This window comes from Moschus berezovskii, chromosome 22 (assembly GCF_049115385.1).
Source record: "Moschus berezovskii isolate FMDL1 chromosome 22, NW_MosBer_1.0, whole genome shotgun sequence".
Lineage (NCBI taxonomy): Eukaryota > Metazoa > Chordata > Mammalia > Artiodactyla > Moschidae > Moschus > Moschus berezovskii.
Window position 1 is genome coordinate 13,289,454 of NC_142481.1, and position 18,076 is coordinate 13,307,529.

Here is an 18,076-nt window from a genome sequence, read left to right on the forward strand (position 1 = left end):
TAGAGAATTCCATGGACAGTCCATGGGGTTACAAAGAGTCGGACACGACTGTGTGACTTTCACTTCACATACAGAAAATAGACAACAAGCATCTACCGTATAGCACAGGGAACTATACTCAATACATTATAATAGCCTATACTAGAAGGGAAGATAAAAAAGAACTGTATAATTATGTAGATGTATAATTGAATCACTGTGCTGCACATCCGAAACTAATGCCACATTGTAAATCAACTATATTTCAAAACAAATTTTAAAAAATAAGTAGCATTCAAATGATTGGGGAATGATTACAACTTAGAAGATTTCCCTGGTGGAGCAGTGGTAAAGAACCCACCTGCCAATGCAGGAGACGTGGGTTCGATCCCTGGGTTGGGAAGATCCCCTGAAGAAGGAAACGGTAACCCACTCCAGTAGTCTTGCCTGGGAAATCCCATGGATAGAGGAGCCTGGCGGACTGCTGTCCATGGGGTTGCGGAGTTGGACATGACTGAGCGACTGAGTACAGCATCCAAATGAAGGCACTGCGTGGTGAGCCTCTGAGTGCTGATTTGAGTAAATACGACCACAAAGTACATTTCTGGGACCTTCGGGGAAAGATGAACACTAACACTGCAAAAGAGCTAACTGGGATAGGTGTGAAAATGTGGATCGTGGTTGTGACTTTTTAAAATAATTTTGCTTATTTTTGGCTGTGCTGTGTAGGCTTTTCTCTAGTTTCAGTGAGCAGAGGCTATTCTCTCGAGTTGCAGGCCGCGGGCTTCTGATCGCAGTGGCCTCTCGTTGTGGAGCACAGGCTCTGGGGCACTCAGGCTTCAGGAGTTGTGACTCCCGAGCTCTAGAACACAGGCTCAGTAGCTATGGGGCACGGCTCAGCTCCTTTGTGGCATGTGGGATCCTCTGGATCAGGGATCGAACCCATGCTTCTTGCTTTGGCAGGTGGATTCTTTACCACTGAGCCACCAGGGAAACCCCAGAATTGTGACTTCTAAAAAGTGGATTTTAGGGAATTCCCTGGCGGTGGAGTTGTTAGGACTCCAAGCTTTCAGTGCTGAGGGCATGGGTTTAGCTGGGGAACTAAGATCCTGAGAGACACATGGCAAAAAAAAAAAATAAAGAATAGATTTTAAAGGGGGAGTTGTTTTAGTAAGTTAGGAGCCTTTGTTGGGGATAATGAAAGTTTTGTGTATAGATAGTGTGATGGTTATACATTGTGAAGGTATTTAATACACTTACAAGTGGTGAAAATGATAAATGGATATATTTTACCACTCCCCCCAAAAAAACTGAAGAGCACACTAATTGTAAATACTTTTACTTTGGGGTTCGATAATTATTGTTAAGTCATTCTGAGTTTATGTTCGTCTTTGCTTGCTACTGCAATCATTCTAATATGTCAACTTTCATATTAATGCAGTACAAGGTCCATCCTTCCATAAATAAATGGGTTTGCTGGTATTTCTGGTTCCAAATTTCCCTGAATGGGAACTAGCAAAGGAAAGCTAGTTGTTGCCTTAATTAATTAATTAGGTGGCACCTTATGGCATGTGGGAACTTAGTCCCCTGAGTAGAGACCAAATCCATGCCCCTTGCATTGGGAGCACGGAGTCTTAGTCACTAGATCACCAAGGACATCCCCACTGCCTTAATTTAAATAAAAAGACCAAACCTCAAACCTCATTCATTCCTTTTCATATCCTACTGACATAAAAAGTGAGTGAGTGTTCAGTCGATAAGTCGTGTCCAACTCTTGTGACTCCATGGACTGTGGCCCACCAGGCTCTTCTGTCCAGGACATACAAAGTAGCAATAATAATAAATCCAAGAATGTAACATATATTTTGGTGCCTGTGAAGTTCCAGAATTCTTCACATCTCTTCTTTTAAATTAGGTAAGTCTTTTATTGTTTTCTTTTTTAATTATTTCTTTGGCCATGCCATGCGGCATGTGAGATCTTAGCTTCCTGGCCAGGGATCAAACTTGTGCCCCCTACTTTGGGAGCATGTTAAATTGCATGTCTTTTAGATGCTCAACCCTCAGTGAAGGCGTCATCAATTAGAAAGTGGCAAAGTTAAGATGTGATCCCAGTCTCATCTTTCTGTTTTCTATCATATCACTGTTCTGTGACACCTCTGTAGAACTTAAGCCAAAAAATAAAGTGATGACATCATGGAAAATTAAAAAAAAAACAACTTTAGCCAACGATCTATGCTTTCTATGCTATCTATGAAGCTTTCAGAGGCCTATCTGCAATCTTTTGTTTGGTTTTGGCTGTGCCGAATGGCATGTGGAATCTTAGTATCCTGACCAGGGACCGAACCTGTTCCCCCCACCTCACCCCCAGCAGTAGAAGGGTGGAGTCCTAACCATTGGACTGCCAGGGAAGTCTTTGCAATTTGTTTTAAAATGCCTTAAAAAAAAAAAGAGTTGGATGGTCAGGTGGATAGAAATGTAGTGATGAAGCAGGGTAACCAAGGTGGGAGAATGTAGGTGGTGTCCCATGGATGTTCCTGAATAATCCCTTCAACTTTGATGCATGTTTGAAAATTGTCATAATAAAATGTTGCAGGAGAAGGGGAACTTCCCTGGTGGCCCAGTGGTTGAGAATTTGACTTGTAATACAGGGCACTCGGGTTCGATCCCTGGTCAGGGAAATAAGATCCTGCATGCCACGGTGCAACTAAGCCCGCAACGGGGCAGCTAGGCTCAACTTCTGAGCCTGTGAGCCACAGCTAGAGAGAAGCCCGCATGCTGCAGTGAAGATCTGGCGTGCCGAAATTTAGACCCAACACTGCCGTAAACATATACATAAATGAATATTTTAAAAGGAAAAAAATCATCAGGTCCAATGTATTGGCTTTATAGAATAAGAAATGGAAAAAAAAATGTTGGCGGGGGGAATATCTTTTCCTATTAGGAATGTGTATTCAATTATTTTCTGAGATTGGCTTTAAAATCGTCGTAAGGGAACGACTGAGGAAATAAAATTAGCAGAAAGTTGATGGCTTATCGAATGAGGACGGGTCATGGGCCCGCTCTCTTAGTCTCTCTACTGTATATTTGAAAACTTCCTTATTAGATAGTTGACAAATAAAAATGCTTCTGGCTCCCTTGTGAAGAGGAGGGAAAGGGTGGCAGGAGAGGCCAGAGTGAAGGGTAGGGTTTGTGTTTCAGCATCTGCTTTCAGTTTGGGAGGGTGCCCAGGGTGCTGGGCGGTCACCTTCGGGCTGTCCCAAACTGAGGTCCCCCCCACCGCCCCAAGCCCCCCCCAGGCCTGCAGTCCGGCCCCTCCCCCACCAGCCTCACCGGAAGAGGCCTAGGACAGCTCCCCTCCCCCCCACCTCCACATCTGCTACTGATGTCAACAGCCAGGGTAGGCGCGGGCCATGTTTTTCAGTTCCCGCCTAGCCTCGAGGGAGGGGTGGACCCCCGTCCCCACCCCTTACTCACAATGATGGACACTGTCACACTCAGACTAGGCCCTGCCCCGGGGCCAGAAACAAACTTTTATTGCAAAACGGGGACCTTCCAAGTGGCAAGGACGTCAGACCTGGCCTCTTCCCTGACACGGGGAACTGGAATCTGGCTCCTTCCATGAGGTCTAGCTGGGACTGTGACGCAGTCAGGGCGGTGGGTCAGTGTGTGTGCTGGCGGCGGTGGGGGGTGGGGGGGAGCAGGGGAGGCTAGGGCTTCCTTGGAGGCTCACTGGCAAAGAACCTGCCTGCCCATGCAGGAGACATAAGAGACATGGGTTCGATCTCTGATATAAGCTGGTGTGTGTGTGTGTGTGTGTATGCACGCACACGCGCGTGCTACCCTGGCCTGGGGGTCCACGTGTGTCCAACTTGACCTGGTCCCCAGACTTTTGTGCACAATTGCACATTGGGGTGTGTCTGTATTTGGGGGCATCTGAGGATCAGGGTACTTGCAAAGGGGATGCCCTTGGCTGAAGGTATAGAGGAGGCCACAACTGTGGCCCCCGAGGCTGTGTTGTATCTTAGCAGGGAGATACCAGCAGTCAGGCTGGTGTCACACACACGTGGGCTGGCTGTGTTGTTTGATGGTTGGGGGCCTGTGGATGGCGACAGTCTTATGCCTGGATAGCAGTAGGGTCACCAAGGGACATACCTCTCTGAGGACATGTGCATGGTGATGTGACCCAGCCTGGGGTCTCTGCTCCAGGCTCCCAGAGACGGTGGCTCCGGTAAATTTGATGTGTTCAGAGGGCGTGTGGGCCACAAACATGGTGGCTGTTTCCGTGAGTTGTGATGGCAGCAGCTGAACGCCCACATGTGGGCTGTGAGTCCAGGGTGGTTGTGCTGTGTGTTGAGTTGGTGGGTTATCTGGGTACGTGGTCGTGATTTCAGACGGGCTGAATTTCTGTCTTTAGAAAGCAGTGTGGCTCAGTTGCCTTGTGGTTCTTGTGGGTGTGTCTGCGTGCTGATGACCCTGTGGATGTGGAGGCTGAAAATATGTGTGCGAATGTACACCTACACGGGTGTGAATGAGGCTGCCTGTGGTGTAGACGCGTGGTTCTGGAGACACAGCCGTGTCCACGCCCACCGTCAAGGCTGCCACCCTCCCAGGGCTCCCTCTGTCATCCGGTCCACACGGAGGGTGGGGGCGGGGTGGAGGTCAGCGGGGCCGGAATTGCAGCTGGAAGGCGTGGGGGATGTTAAAAAGACCACTGACTGCCGGCTGGAGGCTCAGGGCGCCCCGCGGGCACGGGCCCTCCAGCGAGAAGGCCTGCAGGATGGCGGTGAACAGGAGGAAGAGTTCAGTCTGAGCCAGGCCCTCCCCGAGGCAGACGCGCTTACCTGGAGGGAAGAGAGAGGTGGTGCTGGGCCAGCCATCCTCCCCGCCAGGCACAGGGGGACCGGTGAGTGGGCAGGGGTGGCCCCAGAAGATACCTAAGGAGAAGGGCAGGAACGCCTCGTGCTTCTTGAACTTCCCGTCCGCATCCAGGAATCGGCCTGGGTTGAACTCCTCGGGCTCTTCAAAGACCGCGGGGTCATGCAGGATGGAGCCGAGAAGGGGGAAGACCTCCGTGCCCTGCAGTGGTGGTGACAGTCGCTCAGCCGTGTCCAACTCTTTGTGACCCCACAGACTGTAGCCCGCCAGGCTCCTCCATCCATGGAATTCTCCAGGCAAGAATACTGGAGTGGGTTGCTGTTTCCTACTCCAAGGGAATCTTCCTGACCCAGGGATCGAACCCGGGATAGAATCTTCCTGACCCAGGGATCTCCCGCACTGCAGGCAGATTCTTTATCATCTGAGTCACCAGGGGAGATGATAACAAAGCTACAAATATCCAGGCTCCCTTGGTGGCCCAGTGGCTAAGAATCTGCCTTCCAACGCAGGGGACACTTGTTGGGGAACGAAGATCCCGCATGCCGAGGGGCAACTAAGCCTGTGCACCGCTAGAGAAGCCTATATGCTGTAGAAGACCCAGTACAGCGCCCCCCCAACCCCGCCCTCCCTCCACAATTCTGGCCCCTAAGCTCTTGGAAAACAGTGGGGACATAAAAAAATATAAAAACACCCCAAACTACAAATATCCCTCACCCCCCAGGTTTTCAGTTCCTGAGGGCAGAGCACAGCAGTCTGTGGAGTGTTGGGGAAACTGACTCACAAAACATAGCGACATCATGTTTACTGAGTACTTTTACGGATCAGGCATCTTATTAAGTATTACATATATTACCTCATATATACTACATACACATATTATACTTACTCACAAAGATACACAAACTCACTAAATCTTTTTAACAAGTCTGCAGGTATGTGTGAGTGCTCAGGCGTATCTGACTCTTTGCGATCCCATGGACTATAGCCAGCCAGGCTCTGTCCATGGGATTTTCCCAGCAAGAGTACTGGAGTGGGTTGCCATTTCCTTCTTCGTTTTACAAGTCCAGGGAATAGTTATTAATATGATCCCGATTTTAAAAGATGTGGGACTTCCCTGGCAGTCCAATGGTTAGGACTCTGTGCTTCAACTGCAGGGGACATAGGTTCAATCCTTGGTCAGGGAACTATTAATAGTTGCAAGTTGCGCAACCAAAAAAAAAAAAAAGATGGGAAAACAAAGGCTCAGAGATCTTAAGCAACTTGCTAGAGGCGACATCTGGACATGGCTATGGCAGAGCTTATTATTTTACATTTGTTATTATACCTTGAGGGCGCGCTGTTATTAAGCTGTGGCTGTCCTAAGCCACTTAGCTCAGAGTCCAGCTTTCTGCCACTATGGTCTTCTGAGGGTGAAGGGTGGGTGGTTGAGGGCTGTCCATGAAGGCATCCCCCCACTTGGGTTTGGGGAGAGGGGCAGCCCCTTCAGCTGAGATCAGAGTCCCCATGTTCCCAAGACTATGGTGGAGGGTGAACGAAGGTCAGGACTCTAAGGAGGGGGTGACAGACCTCCTTTATTAAGGATACTGGCTACTAGGGCTCTGAATTGGGAAGGGTGGTGAGCACTGAGAAGGTCATACTGTCGGTGTTCAGAAAAGAGATTAAAAAAAAAGAAGAGAAAGATAGCAATGGTTAAAGCATAGGCTCTGGGCTTAAATCCTACCCCTACTACTCACAGGCTGGGTGAGCTTGGCAAATCTAACCTCTCAGGGCTCAGTTTCCTCATCTGTAAAGTGGGCATGATAAAGCTATAGTGTTGCTCTGAAGGTTAAATAAGGTAATACGTGCAAAGCATTTAGAATAATATCTGGCACAGAGCAGGTCCTTGATCACTGATGCCTGTAATTGCTGTTGCCTTTATTGTAGTTGTAATGGTCACTGCTTTAGCAATAGTTGCTGCTGTGGGGTATGTGGGAGCCCCACTTCCTGCACAGCTCATTTGGTGTTTTGGGGTTTTTCTTTTTGGCCACACCACATGGCATGTGGGACCTTACTTCCCCTACCAGGGATTGAACCTGTGCCCCCTGCACTGGAAGTTTGGGGGTCTTAACCACTGAACCACTGGGGAAGTCCGTCATCTGGTGTTTCACAAGCCTCATTTCACAGATTCCTTACAATTTCAAATTGATAATATGATTGTTTCCGATTTAGTAGAGAAGTAGATGGAGGGCGAAGTGATTTGCTCCAGGTCTCAGCTAGAAAACAGCAGGACTGGATTCTAACTGCTTTGAGTTGGATTCTACAATGAACTCAAGGAGCAACTTGCCAGAAAGGCACTTGCAGTTTCCAGGGAGATGTCGCCCCCTGGTGGTGCTAGCTGTGAGTTGCTCTGGAATGAAGGGGCAGGAACTGAGCGTGTAGGTGTGGAGGGAAGGACAGCCTGATAGCCTTTGCGGTGAGGAGGGCAACGCGGGGCGCAGGGAGGGGGGAGAGGCCTCGGCTGGCCCTCAGTTCTCAGCCTGCTTCCCTGCCTGTCACCTTATCCGATTGTCTCAGCCACAACTGGAAGGAGGCAGAATAGCGGGGCACAGAGGAGCCTGGTGGGCTGCAGTCTGTGGGGTCGCAGAGTCAGATTCGACTTAGCGACTGAACAACAGCAAAGAATTAGGATCCACTGGACACCTGGGCAAACAGGCTCAGAGACGGCGTCAAAGTGCAAGAGAAGGTGTACACAGAAGGAAACACGTGCAGAGACAGGGACAGAAAAAGAGAGGAAGATGTCATCCAGCGAGGAGGGAGGGCAGGAAGATAAAGACACAGAAAAACCGTCCAAGATCCAGAAACAAAGACAGCAAGGGACTCGGACCCAAGGCTCAGGGGAGAGCGCCGCTGGGTCTGGCTGACCGGAAAACCAACCTGAGGCAGGGTGTACCCCCGGAAGCGGGTGGTCTTGGTGAGGGCTCGGGGTATTCCCATGGGTACCAGCGCCAGCAGCCGCTGCGCCTCGTGCAGAACTGCATCCGTGTAGGGGAGGCGGGCTCGGTCCCCCAGGCTCGGCCCCTGGCCGGCCCCCAGCTCTCGCATCAGCTCGTCCTGCACGCGCTCTGCACGCAAGGAGAATTGGAGGTCAAAGGCTAGGCGGGGTCCTGTGATCTCCCCTTGGACGTCTCACCTTCTTCTTCTTAAAACATTTATTTATTTATTTAGTTGTGCTGCCCAAATCTTAGTTTCCTGACCAGGGATTGAACCCAAGCCCTTGGCAGTGAAAGTGTGGCATCCTAACCGCTGGACCACCAGGGAATTCCCATCTTCTTGATCAGCTATGGTTAGGGGTGAGACTTGCGGGCAGGGAGGGAGAGTCCTCTGGCCCTCCACAGCCCGGACATCCCATGTGCTGGGCATCACGTCTCTCTTCTTCCAGTTCCCGCAGCAATCCTGTGGTGGTGGGGGAGCCATTACGTAGCCCCATTTCCCAGATAAGGACACTGAGGCCTGATGAGCTGAAATCTCAGCTGACTCCATTCCACCAAGGCCACCAGGTCCCAGCTCCCTGTCATCCCATCCCACTGGCTCGACGGGCATTTGATGGAGTGGCCTGCCTCTGAAATGCTGCAGTGCCTTGGGGCACATTCCCAGCCTTCCCTCACCAACACAGCTTCAGGTCTTGCCTGTACTCTGATAACCCCAGTTTGTTTTTTATCTTCAGTTCTGACACGGGTTGGATGCCTCCCCCTGGTGGTCCCAGGCTCCTCACACGCAAACTGTCTCCAAATGGGGCTTCCCCAGTGGCTCGGTGGTAAAGAAACCGCCTGCCAATGTAGGAGACTCAAGTTCGACCCCTGTGCTGGGAAAATCGCCTGGAAGAAGAAATGGCAACCTGCTCCAGTATGCCTGCCTGGGAAATTCCATGGACAGAGCAGCCTGGTGGGCTACAGTCTGCAAAGAGTTGGGCACGACTGAGCAATTGAGCACGCATGCGCGGCCTGAGCGTCTCCCCTGAACTAGCTCCTCATCCCTCTGCCCCCATCTCAGGGTGGCCTCACGGGTCCCCTGTCCCCTGACCAGAGCCCTGGGCCTGTCCCTGGACGCCTCCCTCCCTTGTCATCCTCTACCACCTGCCTACCAGGCCCCCTCTTCCCTCCTCACAGCCTGGCGCAGCCCTGTTCTCTCCCACCCAGGTCCCTGCCCTGGCTCCACCTGGTCCTCCGGGCATCCTCTTTCACACTCACCTGCTTCTTCATGACAGACCAAAACATTTTTCTAAAACTCTAATTTGACCTTGCCCTCCCCTGCTCCACAGCCCTCCATGGCTCCCCACTGCTCAGGGTTAGGCGTACAATGTGCCACCAAGGCAGCAAGGCTGGAGGCGTCTCCTGCCTCCTTTCTCATTTCACTGTGCCTCAAGCTGCAGTCGGCAGTCCCCAGACTTCCCGCTCCTCAGACACGCTGGATGTCCGGGCTCATTCTCGTCTCCATGCTCTGGCTCAGACTGCCCACTCTCCTGAACATTCTTCTTCTCGAGCCCTCCCTGCTGTTCCCGGGGCCCGGCTGGTGGAGAAGGCTCCTACCTTGGACCTGAGGGTATTTCAACAGGAGCAACAGGGTGTATCGGATCGTGGTGCTGACGGTCACTGTCCCGGCGAACAGCAGATACACGACCGTCATCAGCAGGTTCTCGTCGGTGAATTCTGTGTTTGGGTCTTGCTTCTCCTGGGAGAAACCAAGCAGAGGGACTCAGACAACACAGGCTGCGGGCAGTAGAGACCCAGCACAGCCACGTTTAGGGTATAGTGCAGCAAGTGAAAAGCTTTGTCAGGGAGTTTAAATAAAATGTATGGGCAAGTTGGGTCTTCACATGAGTTCTGTTGGCTTGAAATGGTTTAAAAATGAAAGAGTGGCTACGATAAAAAAAAACCCAAACAGAAAATGACAAGTGTTGATGAGGATGTGGAGAAACCAGAATCCCTATCACCAAGGGGACATATAAAAGGGTGCAGTGGGGACTTCCCTGGTGGCCCAGTGGTTAAGAATCCGACTGCCAACTCAGTAGACATGGGTTTGATCCCTGGTCCGGGAAGATCCCACATGCTGCAGAGCAGCTAAGCCTGTGCGCCACAACTACTGTGCCCACACTCCTAAAGCCTGTGCTCCGCAACAAGAGAAGCCACCGCAGTGAGAAGCCCGTGTTCCACAAAGAAAAGTAGCCCCTGCTCACCGCAACTAGAGCAAGCTCAAACGCAGCAATGAAGACCCAGTGCAGCCAAAAAAACAAAAAGCAGGGTGCAGCTCTTATGGTAAATGAGGTACTTTTGAGGTACTGCTGTACCTCAAAAGCTACAAACAGAATTACCATGTGATCTAGCAATTCCACTTCTGGGGATTTATTCAAAAGAGTAGAAAGCAAGAGAAAAAATAGGAAGCAGGATCTTGAAGGACATTGGTACACCCACGTTCATCGCAGGCTATTCACACCAGCCAAAAGGTGGAAGGAATCCAAGTGTCCCTTGATGGATGAATGGATGAAGGAAATGTGCTGTATTCATACAATTCAGCCTCAATAAGGAGGGAGACCTTGTCACGAGGTACAGCGACCATGAACCCTGAGGCCATTATGCTAAGTGAGATAAACTACAAAAGGACAAACACTGGTGGCTCAGAGGGTAAAGCATCTGCCTGCAATGTGGGAGACCTGGGTTCAATCCCTGGGTCAGGAAGATCCCCTGGAGAAGGGAATGGTTACCCACTCCAGTATTTTTGCCTGGAGAACTGCATGGACAGAGGAGCCCTGCAGGCTATAGTCCATGGGGTCACAAAGAGTCAGACACAACTTAGCTACTAACACACACACATGAGGTGCCTAGAGGAGTCAAGTTTATAGAGAAAAAATGCAGAAGCGGGGGGCTGGGGGCTGGGGGAGGGAGGAAGGGGGAGCTGTCTTTCAATGACTACAGAATTTCAGTTTTGCTGGTTGAAAACAGTTTTGGCGATAGGTGGTGATGATGTAATATCTAACACTACTAAACTGTATACTTCATTTTTTTCTTTTTTGACCATGCCACACAGTTTGTGGGCTCCTAGTTCCCTGACCATGAATTGAACCCAGGCCCTTGGCAGAAAAAGCATGGAGTCCCAATAACTGGACCACCAGAGAATTACCAAATTTTTTACAGAAGTCTAGTTGATTTATGATGTTTCCAGTATACAGCAGAGTTATACAGATTGTATACAGAATGTATAGAGATTCAGTTACACACATATAACTGAATCATACTATATTTATTCTTTTTCAGACTCTTCCATTTATAGGTTATTCAGTTCAGTTCAGTTCAGTCGCTCAGTCGTGTCCAACTCTTTGTGACCCCATGAATCACAGCACACCAGGCCTCCCTGTCCACTACAAGACATTAAATATACTTCCCTGTACTATACAGTAGGTCCTTGTTTATCTATTTTATATACAGTAATATCTGTTCATCTCAAATATAATTAAATCTTTTTAATTCAAAAAATGAAAGGAAATGGGAGCTCCCTGGCAGTTCAGTGGTTAGGGCTCCATACTTTCACTGCCGAGGGCCTGGGTTCAATTCCCATTTGGGGAACTAAGATCCCACAAATTGAGTGGCATGGACAAAAAAATAACAAAAGTAGGGCCACAGAGTTAAGAAAAAAGTTCCTCTCTCTCCATGAGCAGGGTTGCATGTATGCAAAGACTGTGGCCCTGAATATCTCCCCTAATGGCAAAGTGTGTACAATTAAAAACTAGTTATTTCCACAGGGGTCATCGTAATGCGAATTTTCCCATATGCTAGTTGTTCTCACATAATTAATAAAGAGGACTTTCTCAGTGTAATTTGCTATTGCAAGGTTTCATAAGTAAACCACTGTAATTGATAGGAACTGTCCTGTGTGTGTGTGTGGGGAAGTGACGGTGAGGGTTGACAGCAGCGGGTCAAGGGGCTTGAGGCCCGGGCAGGGGGCTGAGGGTGGAGGGAGGAGAAGATGCAAGGGACTCAGACCCGCATTCGCAGAGGGACGTGCAGAGAGAAAGAGGGAGGGTGACAGAGTGTCCCGGCTACACCCCCGGGTGGGGGCCGGCCAGGAGGCCCCCCAACCCCAACTGTCCCACCTTTGCCATCTTCAGCAGGAAGGCGTCCACGAGGTCGCGCGTGGGGCCGGAGGCGTCCAGGCTCCCCTCGTGCTGCCGCACCTGCTGGGTGGTGAAGGCAGCCACGGTGCCCAAGTGGCCAAGGAGCTCCGTGTGGGGGCCCGGGAGGCGCTGTAGGAACCGGGAGAACATCTCGTAGGTCTGCGGGGAGAAGGACAGCCGTTTTCACGGGGCCCCTGCACCAGGGCGGATGGGCAGGTGGACAGGGCGCTCGGGTTGCCTGGAAGAGGCAGGCAGGAGCCTTTGGGGAAGGTGGCCAGAGAGGGGTCCCAACCACTTACCTGGCCCCACGGGGAGCTGACCCCCACGGCGATGCCGCCAGCCGCCCGCACCACGGCCTGGAACTCCTCATTGTCGTAGGGGAGGCGGAGGTCGAAGACGAGGGAGCAGATGATGTTGCAGGTGGCCTGGGCCAGCAGCAGGGAGGGGTCGCACGGCCGTCCTGGGAGGAGGGGACAGCGGGGAGGCTGTGGTAGAGACGGGCAGAGCGGGACTGACTTGGGCAGAGCTGGTCCGCAGAGATGGAAGAGGGGCCCGACGCCACCAGAAGGAGAGGCAGAGAGAGAGGCAGACACAGCAGACGGCGATGGGGAGAGACGGGAGGCAGTCGGCGAGAGAGGGCCTGACAGACCGGGACAGAGAGTCAGACGTGGGCTCTTCCCTGGGGGCCCAGTGGCTAAGATTCTGCACTCTCACCGCCGGGGGCGAGGGTTCAACCCCTGGTCAGAGAGCTAGATCGCACATGCCACTCGGCCTGGCTTGGCCAGGGGGAGAGAGAGAAAGTTAGAGAGAGAGAGACTTACAGGAGAGAATACCAGAAACAGAAAGGTGGCCCGGCGGTAAAGAATCCACCTGCCAGGGCGGGAGATGAAGGAGATGCGGGTTTGATCCCTGGGTCGGGAAGATCTGTTAGCGGAGGACGTGGCAACCTGCTCCAGTATCCTTGCCTGGAGAATCCCACGGATGGAAGAGTCTGGTGGCTATAGTCCATGGGGTCACAGAGTCTGACATGACTGAGCGGCTGAGCACACCCAGAGAAAAAGAAGAGGCAGAAAGAGTGATGTGACAGGGCCAGGGACACACGCCCTCAGGGAGACAGCAGGGCGGACGGAAGGCAGAGGAAGACAGAGGTGGAGTAAACAGAGCCCCCAGCCTGGCCCCCGAGGCAAGAAGTTCCTGCCATAGTCGGGCCACCCTGCTGACCTTTTGTCCCCTGCAGCGCCTCCACCAGACATCGGGCCTCCGCCTGGATCAGCTCCTCGCCTTCTCGCTTCCCCATGCCCTGGTCCCGCAGGGCCAGTGTGGTGAACTTCCTTAGCTGCCTCCATCGCTCCCCGTTGGAGAAGAACACCCCTGCACAGACGGCTAGGCTCAAGGAGGGACCGGCCCTCCCCCTGATCCCCAGGACTCCTCCCTTCCTCCCAGGGAGGTGCCCTGTCCTGAGTCCGTAAGAGCCTAGTCCACGGAGGAGGACTCAGGAGGTGTTTCATCAATGCCTAACCTTGCATCAGAGGCTGGCCTCCTGGGGAGTCATTAACGGGGCTTATCCAGACTCCTTATGTCTGGATAATTCACCAAGGTGGATGAAGATGTCTTCCTTTCTTCTGTCTATCCATCTTTTTATTCCTGTATTCACCCACCCATCCATTTATCCTTCCTTCCCCTTCCTCTCTCTCCCTCCCTCCTACCCTTCTCTCCATCCATCTTAACATTTACGCAGGTCTTCTCGGTTCGCCCTAGCGGTAAAGAACCTTTCTGCCAATCCAGGACATATAAGAGAGGCGGGTTTGATCCCTGGGTTGGGAAGATCCCCTGGGGAAGGAAATGGCAATCCACTCCAGTATTCTTTCCTGGAGAATCCCATGGACAGAGGACAGAGGAGCCTGGCGGGCTACAGTCTATAGGGTTCCAAAGAGTTGGACATGACTGAAGCGACTTAGCACGCATGCACGCCTTGGGTCCCAGGCCCCAGTGCCCCAAACAGGGAAGGAGGAGGAAGAAATTGCACTGTTTTCCTCTTTATTCAGGAGACTTGCTCTGGACAGACCCTTCCCTGCTCTGAACTGTTTCCACTTGTAGAATGCCAGCCCATGGTGGCCTCCTGGATGCCTCCTTCTGGATGTCCCCTGCCCACCAAGCCCTCCACTGGGCCCCACACTGGCCTCAGCATCTCTCCTTGGCTTAGCCACCGAGCATCCCATTCCCTACCCAGAGTCCTGCCTTCCTCTCCCAACCACCTCCCCTCCCCACTCCACGGCTCCAGCCCTGGTCCAGCCCAAGCCCCTCTCTGGACTCCCACACAGGAACCAGAGGACCTTTCTAACTCTGACTCCAGTCTTTTCCAGGAAAACCCAAGGTCTGGCCTGACTCAGGCTCTGCATGATCAGGCTCCACAGACTTCTCCAACTTTGTTCCTCATGCACTCACACTGGCCCTTCTCACTTCCTCAAAGGCATCATCATGTCCCCTCTGCCTCTGCCCCTGCTGTTCCCTCTGCCTGGACCACTCACCTCTTCTCCTCACTGAACTCACTCCACTCAGCCTTGAGGTCTCAGCTTAAATATCACCTGCTCTAGGAAGCCTTCCCTGATTCCTTCCATTCTCCCCTCAACTCGCTCTGCTCCTGCGGGCAGTAGAGGCCCCCTCTGTCTTGCTCTCAGGACTGTGCATGCATGCTTAGTCATGTTTGACTCTTTGCAACCCCATGGAGTAGCCCTTCAGGTTCCTCTGTCCATGAAATTTTCCAGGTGAGAATACTGGGTTGCCATTTCCTCCACCAGGGGATCTTCCCAACCAAGGAATTGAACCCGAGTCTCTGGCGTCTCCTGTATTGGCGGTGGAGGGGGGGGGGCCGTTTACCACTAGCACCAACTGGGTTTAGAAATCTAGTCTCTCCCTCCATTGTCTTCTCATATAGCTCATCACTCCCACAGTAAAACATGTCATTACATTTGTTACTGCTGTGTTCCCAGTACCCAACCAGGTGTAATGAAAAGTTGTCAGCCGATGAATGCATGCTTATCTCACCTCCGTGCTTTCTCTCTGCCTGGAACACTGTTCCCCTAATCCTCTAAGTCTCAGCTCAGACTCACCATCTTTCAGGAAGACCCCCTGGACAGGCTGGGCCAGGTGCCCCCTCCAATTCCACCAGTCCCAGGGCTTCCCGCAGGCCAGCCCTGACTGTCTCCTCTTGACCTGTGCGCTCTGGGAGAGCAGGACTGAGGCTGTTTATTCACTGCTGGGTTCCCTGGAGCATCCAGCACTGGCCTCCTGCTTTCAATCTTAACACAGAGACTCGTTTGTACATTTGGAGAGTTTGCCCACTGATTCCCAGTGTCTCAAATGCTCTCCCTTTTCCTCCCAACCCTGCAGCTTCCCCTGGAGCAATAATAACTCTACTGCAACCAGATAACTAATGAGTGCTGACTTTGAGCAACCTTCAGTACCATAAGGCACTGTTATCATCCCATTTTACAAATGAGGAAACAGTGGCCCAGAGACCCTGCACCACGTGCAGGTCACAGGCCAATAAATGCTGGCAGGCTCTGAGTGAAGGGACCCAGCAGCCTCCAGCTCCCCTTGTGACTCACCGTGGCTACTGAAGGTCCCGTCTAGCGTTGCCACCATCCCTCGCCCGCTGAACTCCTCGGCCTGACCTCCCAGGGCCTCCTGCACCGCCTCGTGCCCAACCAGGACCACCACGCGCCGCCAGGGTCCCAGGTACACGGTGAACACCGGTCCATACTTCTTACTCAGCTGGGAGCAGGGAGCGAGAGGTGTGAGTGATGTGCGGGGGCAGGCTGCTGCCTCTCAAAGTCTGTGTGTCTCCATCGCGGCCCCTTGTCTCTGGATGAACCACCTAAGAGGAACCCTTTCTGATTCTGCCTCACCCCAAACGGAAACAGTCCTTTTGGGGGATTCAGTTCTTGTTTTGTACCAGGCTCCCAGCCCCCTGCCCCTAAAAGCTCTCCTTCCCCAAACTCCATCACGCAACACACTCTCTGGTCCCCATCCCCTTACCCTGCAGAGCCCTAACTTCTGACGCCAGGATGACCCAAGACCCACCATCACTCCCACAACTCAGACGTATAGAGGCAAAAATGGGCACGGGATGATAACGGTGGGCTTCCTTAATCCCCACCCCCCAAAAAAAACTAACCACCCCTTTGAGTCACTGCTAAATCCTCAAATTCTTCAAGCACCAGCACTATCTCTGTCCAACCAAGACTGCTACCCGCCTTGCCTTGTATAGAGGACCCCAGAATGGGGAACCTCTGGCCTCTCCTCACTTCCCCCTACCCTGAAAAGGTTGGGGCCACCCCAGCCTTCTTTCTCTCCCCACTTTCTCCTCCCCAGGAGCTTCCAGCTCCCTCCTAGCTGAGTTCCAAGTATTCCCCACCCCCAAACCACCCCCCATCCGCCTCCAGCACGCATCCCCATCAGTCTGGGCAAACAGATTCCTGGAATCCTCCAGCCTCGGCCTCCAACTCCCCCGCGTGAGGGGCGGGGGGTGGGGTGGGGTTGGGTGGGCACCTTTTTTTTACTCCCTGCTCCCTCCTCAGGAGACTCACCTGTATCTCCCCGCTACCTCTCCCAGTGGGACAAGCCACCTCGGTCTCTTCTGCTTGAGGTCTCTTGTCTCAGCTCCGGTTCCCTGCACCCCGCTCCAGCCTTCCTAGGATTCTCCCAGTCTCTCTAACCCGGGACCCCTGCCACTCTGGATCCTGGTTCCGACCCCTCACACCCTCTCCAGGATTCTCTGCGTCTCCTAGCGCCATCCCCACCCTAGCCTCCTTTCTCACCATCACTCCCTCAACCATCTCAGCCAGGGACCCCTACTCCCACCCCATCCCGGGGCATCTGTAGCCCCTTCGCCTGCATCCTCTAGGACACCCAAGGGCCTCTCTGCGTGGTCTCCCGGCTTGGGGTCCCCTCGCGCGTCTCTTGGCCCTGGCACCCGCCTCCCACCCCCTCTCCACTAGCCGGGACGTCCGCGCGGCCGCTCACCCGCAGGAGCCCCAAGTAGAGCGCGCCCGGCCGGAGCTGCAGGAGGTTGCCCAGCAGCGGCAGCGGCGTGGGCCCCGGGGGCAGGTGGCCTCGGGCCCGGGTCGCAGGCAGCACCAGCGTCACGACCAGGAGCAGCAGCAGCAGCAGCAGCAGCGCCCAGGTGCCCGCCGCCTCCATCTCTGCAGGTCGGCGGCTCCTCCGGTTCGCAGACGCCCCACGCGGCCCGGCCCGTCGGGGGCGGGCGCCGGGCGGCTCCCTCCCTCCCCGCGGGAATCCGGCCGAGGGAGGCGGGGCCGGAGCCTCTCCCGCTGCGTGCGGGCGGGATTCTCTTCCCGCCGCCCGATTTCTTTCTCCCAGACGACCGCCGCCGCCTGCTGTCGGGGACACACACTCCCCAGCGGTAGTCTCCCAGGTCCCCCAGGTAGTCTCCCAGGTCCCCCAGGTTCGAGGGGGCGGAGACCGCTCCCCGCGCCCCAGGTAGGGCGTGGACCCACGGGAGGAACCTGCAAGCCGGAGACTTTGGCCGCCTCCTGGAGGCCACACCCCAGCGCCTGGCGGCGACCCCGCGCCGCCCTCTCCAGCTCCTGCCTCCTTCCTCGCTGTTATCTGGGTGTGTGTGCTCGTGTGCGGCCTTGAGTGGTGGGCCTGAGCCGGTTTCCTCCAGCATCTTACATCTTCATCATGAACTGGGAGGAGGGACGGGACCTTTAACAATATATAAAATACATAATCAACAAGGACCTACTGTATAGCACAGGCAACTGTGCTCAGTATCTTTTAATAACCTGTAATGGAAAGGAATCTGAAAAAGAAAAATATATATATACACGTGTACATATATAGTTGAGCTTCCCTGGCGGCTCAGACAGTAAATAATCCGCCTGCAAGGAGAGCTCAGGGAGACCTGGGTTCGATCCCTCGGTCGGGAAGATCCCCTGGAGGAGGGCATGACCACCCACTCCAGTATTCCTGCCTGGGAAATCCCATGGACAGAGGAGCCTGACGGGCTACAGTTCAAGAGGTTGCAGAGTCAGACACAACTGAGCGACTAAG

At 53.2% G+C, this 18,076-nt stretch overlaps 1 protein-coding gene across 1 annotated transcript; it reads right to left on the reverse strand.

Annotated features, from left to right (window-relative positions):
- Positions 1-3,786: 3,786 nt before the first annotated feature.
- Positions 3,787-17,270, reverse strand: CYP2S1 (cytochrome P450 family 2 subfamily S member 1). The gene is made up of 9 exons (XM_055411081.2): positions 17,024-17,270; positions 15,607-15,772; positions 13,220-13,369; positions 12,298-12,458; positions 11,978-12,157; positions 9,420-9,561; positions 7,768-7,955; positions 4,914-5,055; positions 3,787-4,820 (listed from the first exon to the last, which is right to left on the reverse strand). The coding sequence occupies exons 1-9, from the start codon at positions 17,198-17,200 to the stop codon at positions 4,639-4,641; spliced, it is 1,488 nt and encodes a 495-aa protein (XP_055267056.2). The 5' UTR covers positions 17,201-17,270; the 3' UTR covers positions 3,787-4,638.
- Positions 17,271-18,076: the final 806 nt, after the last annotated feature.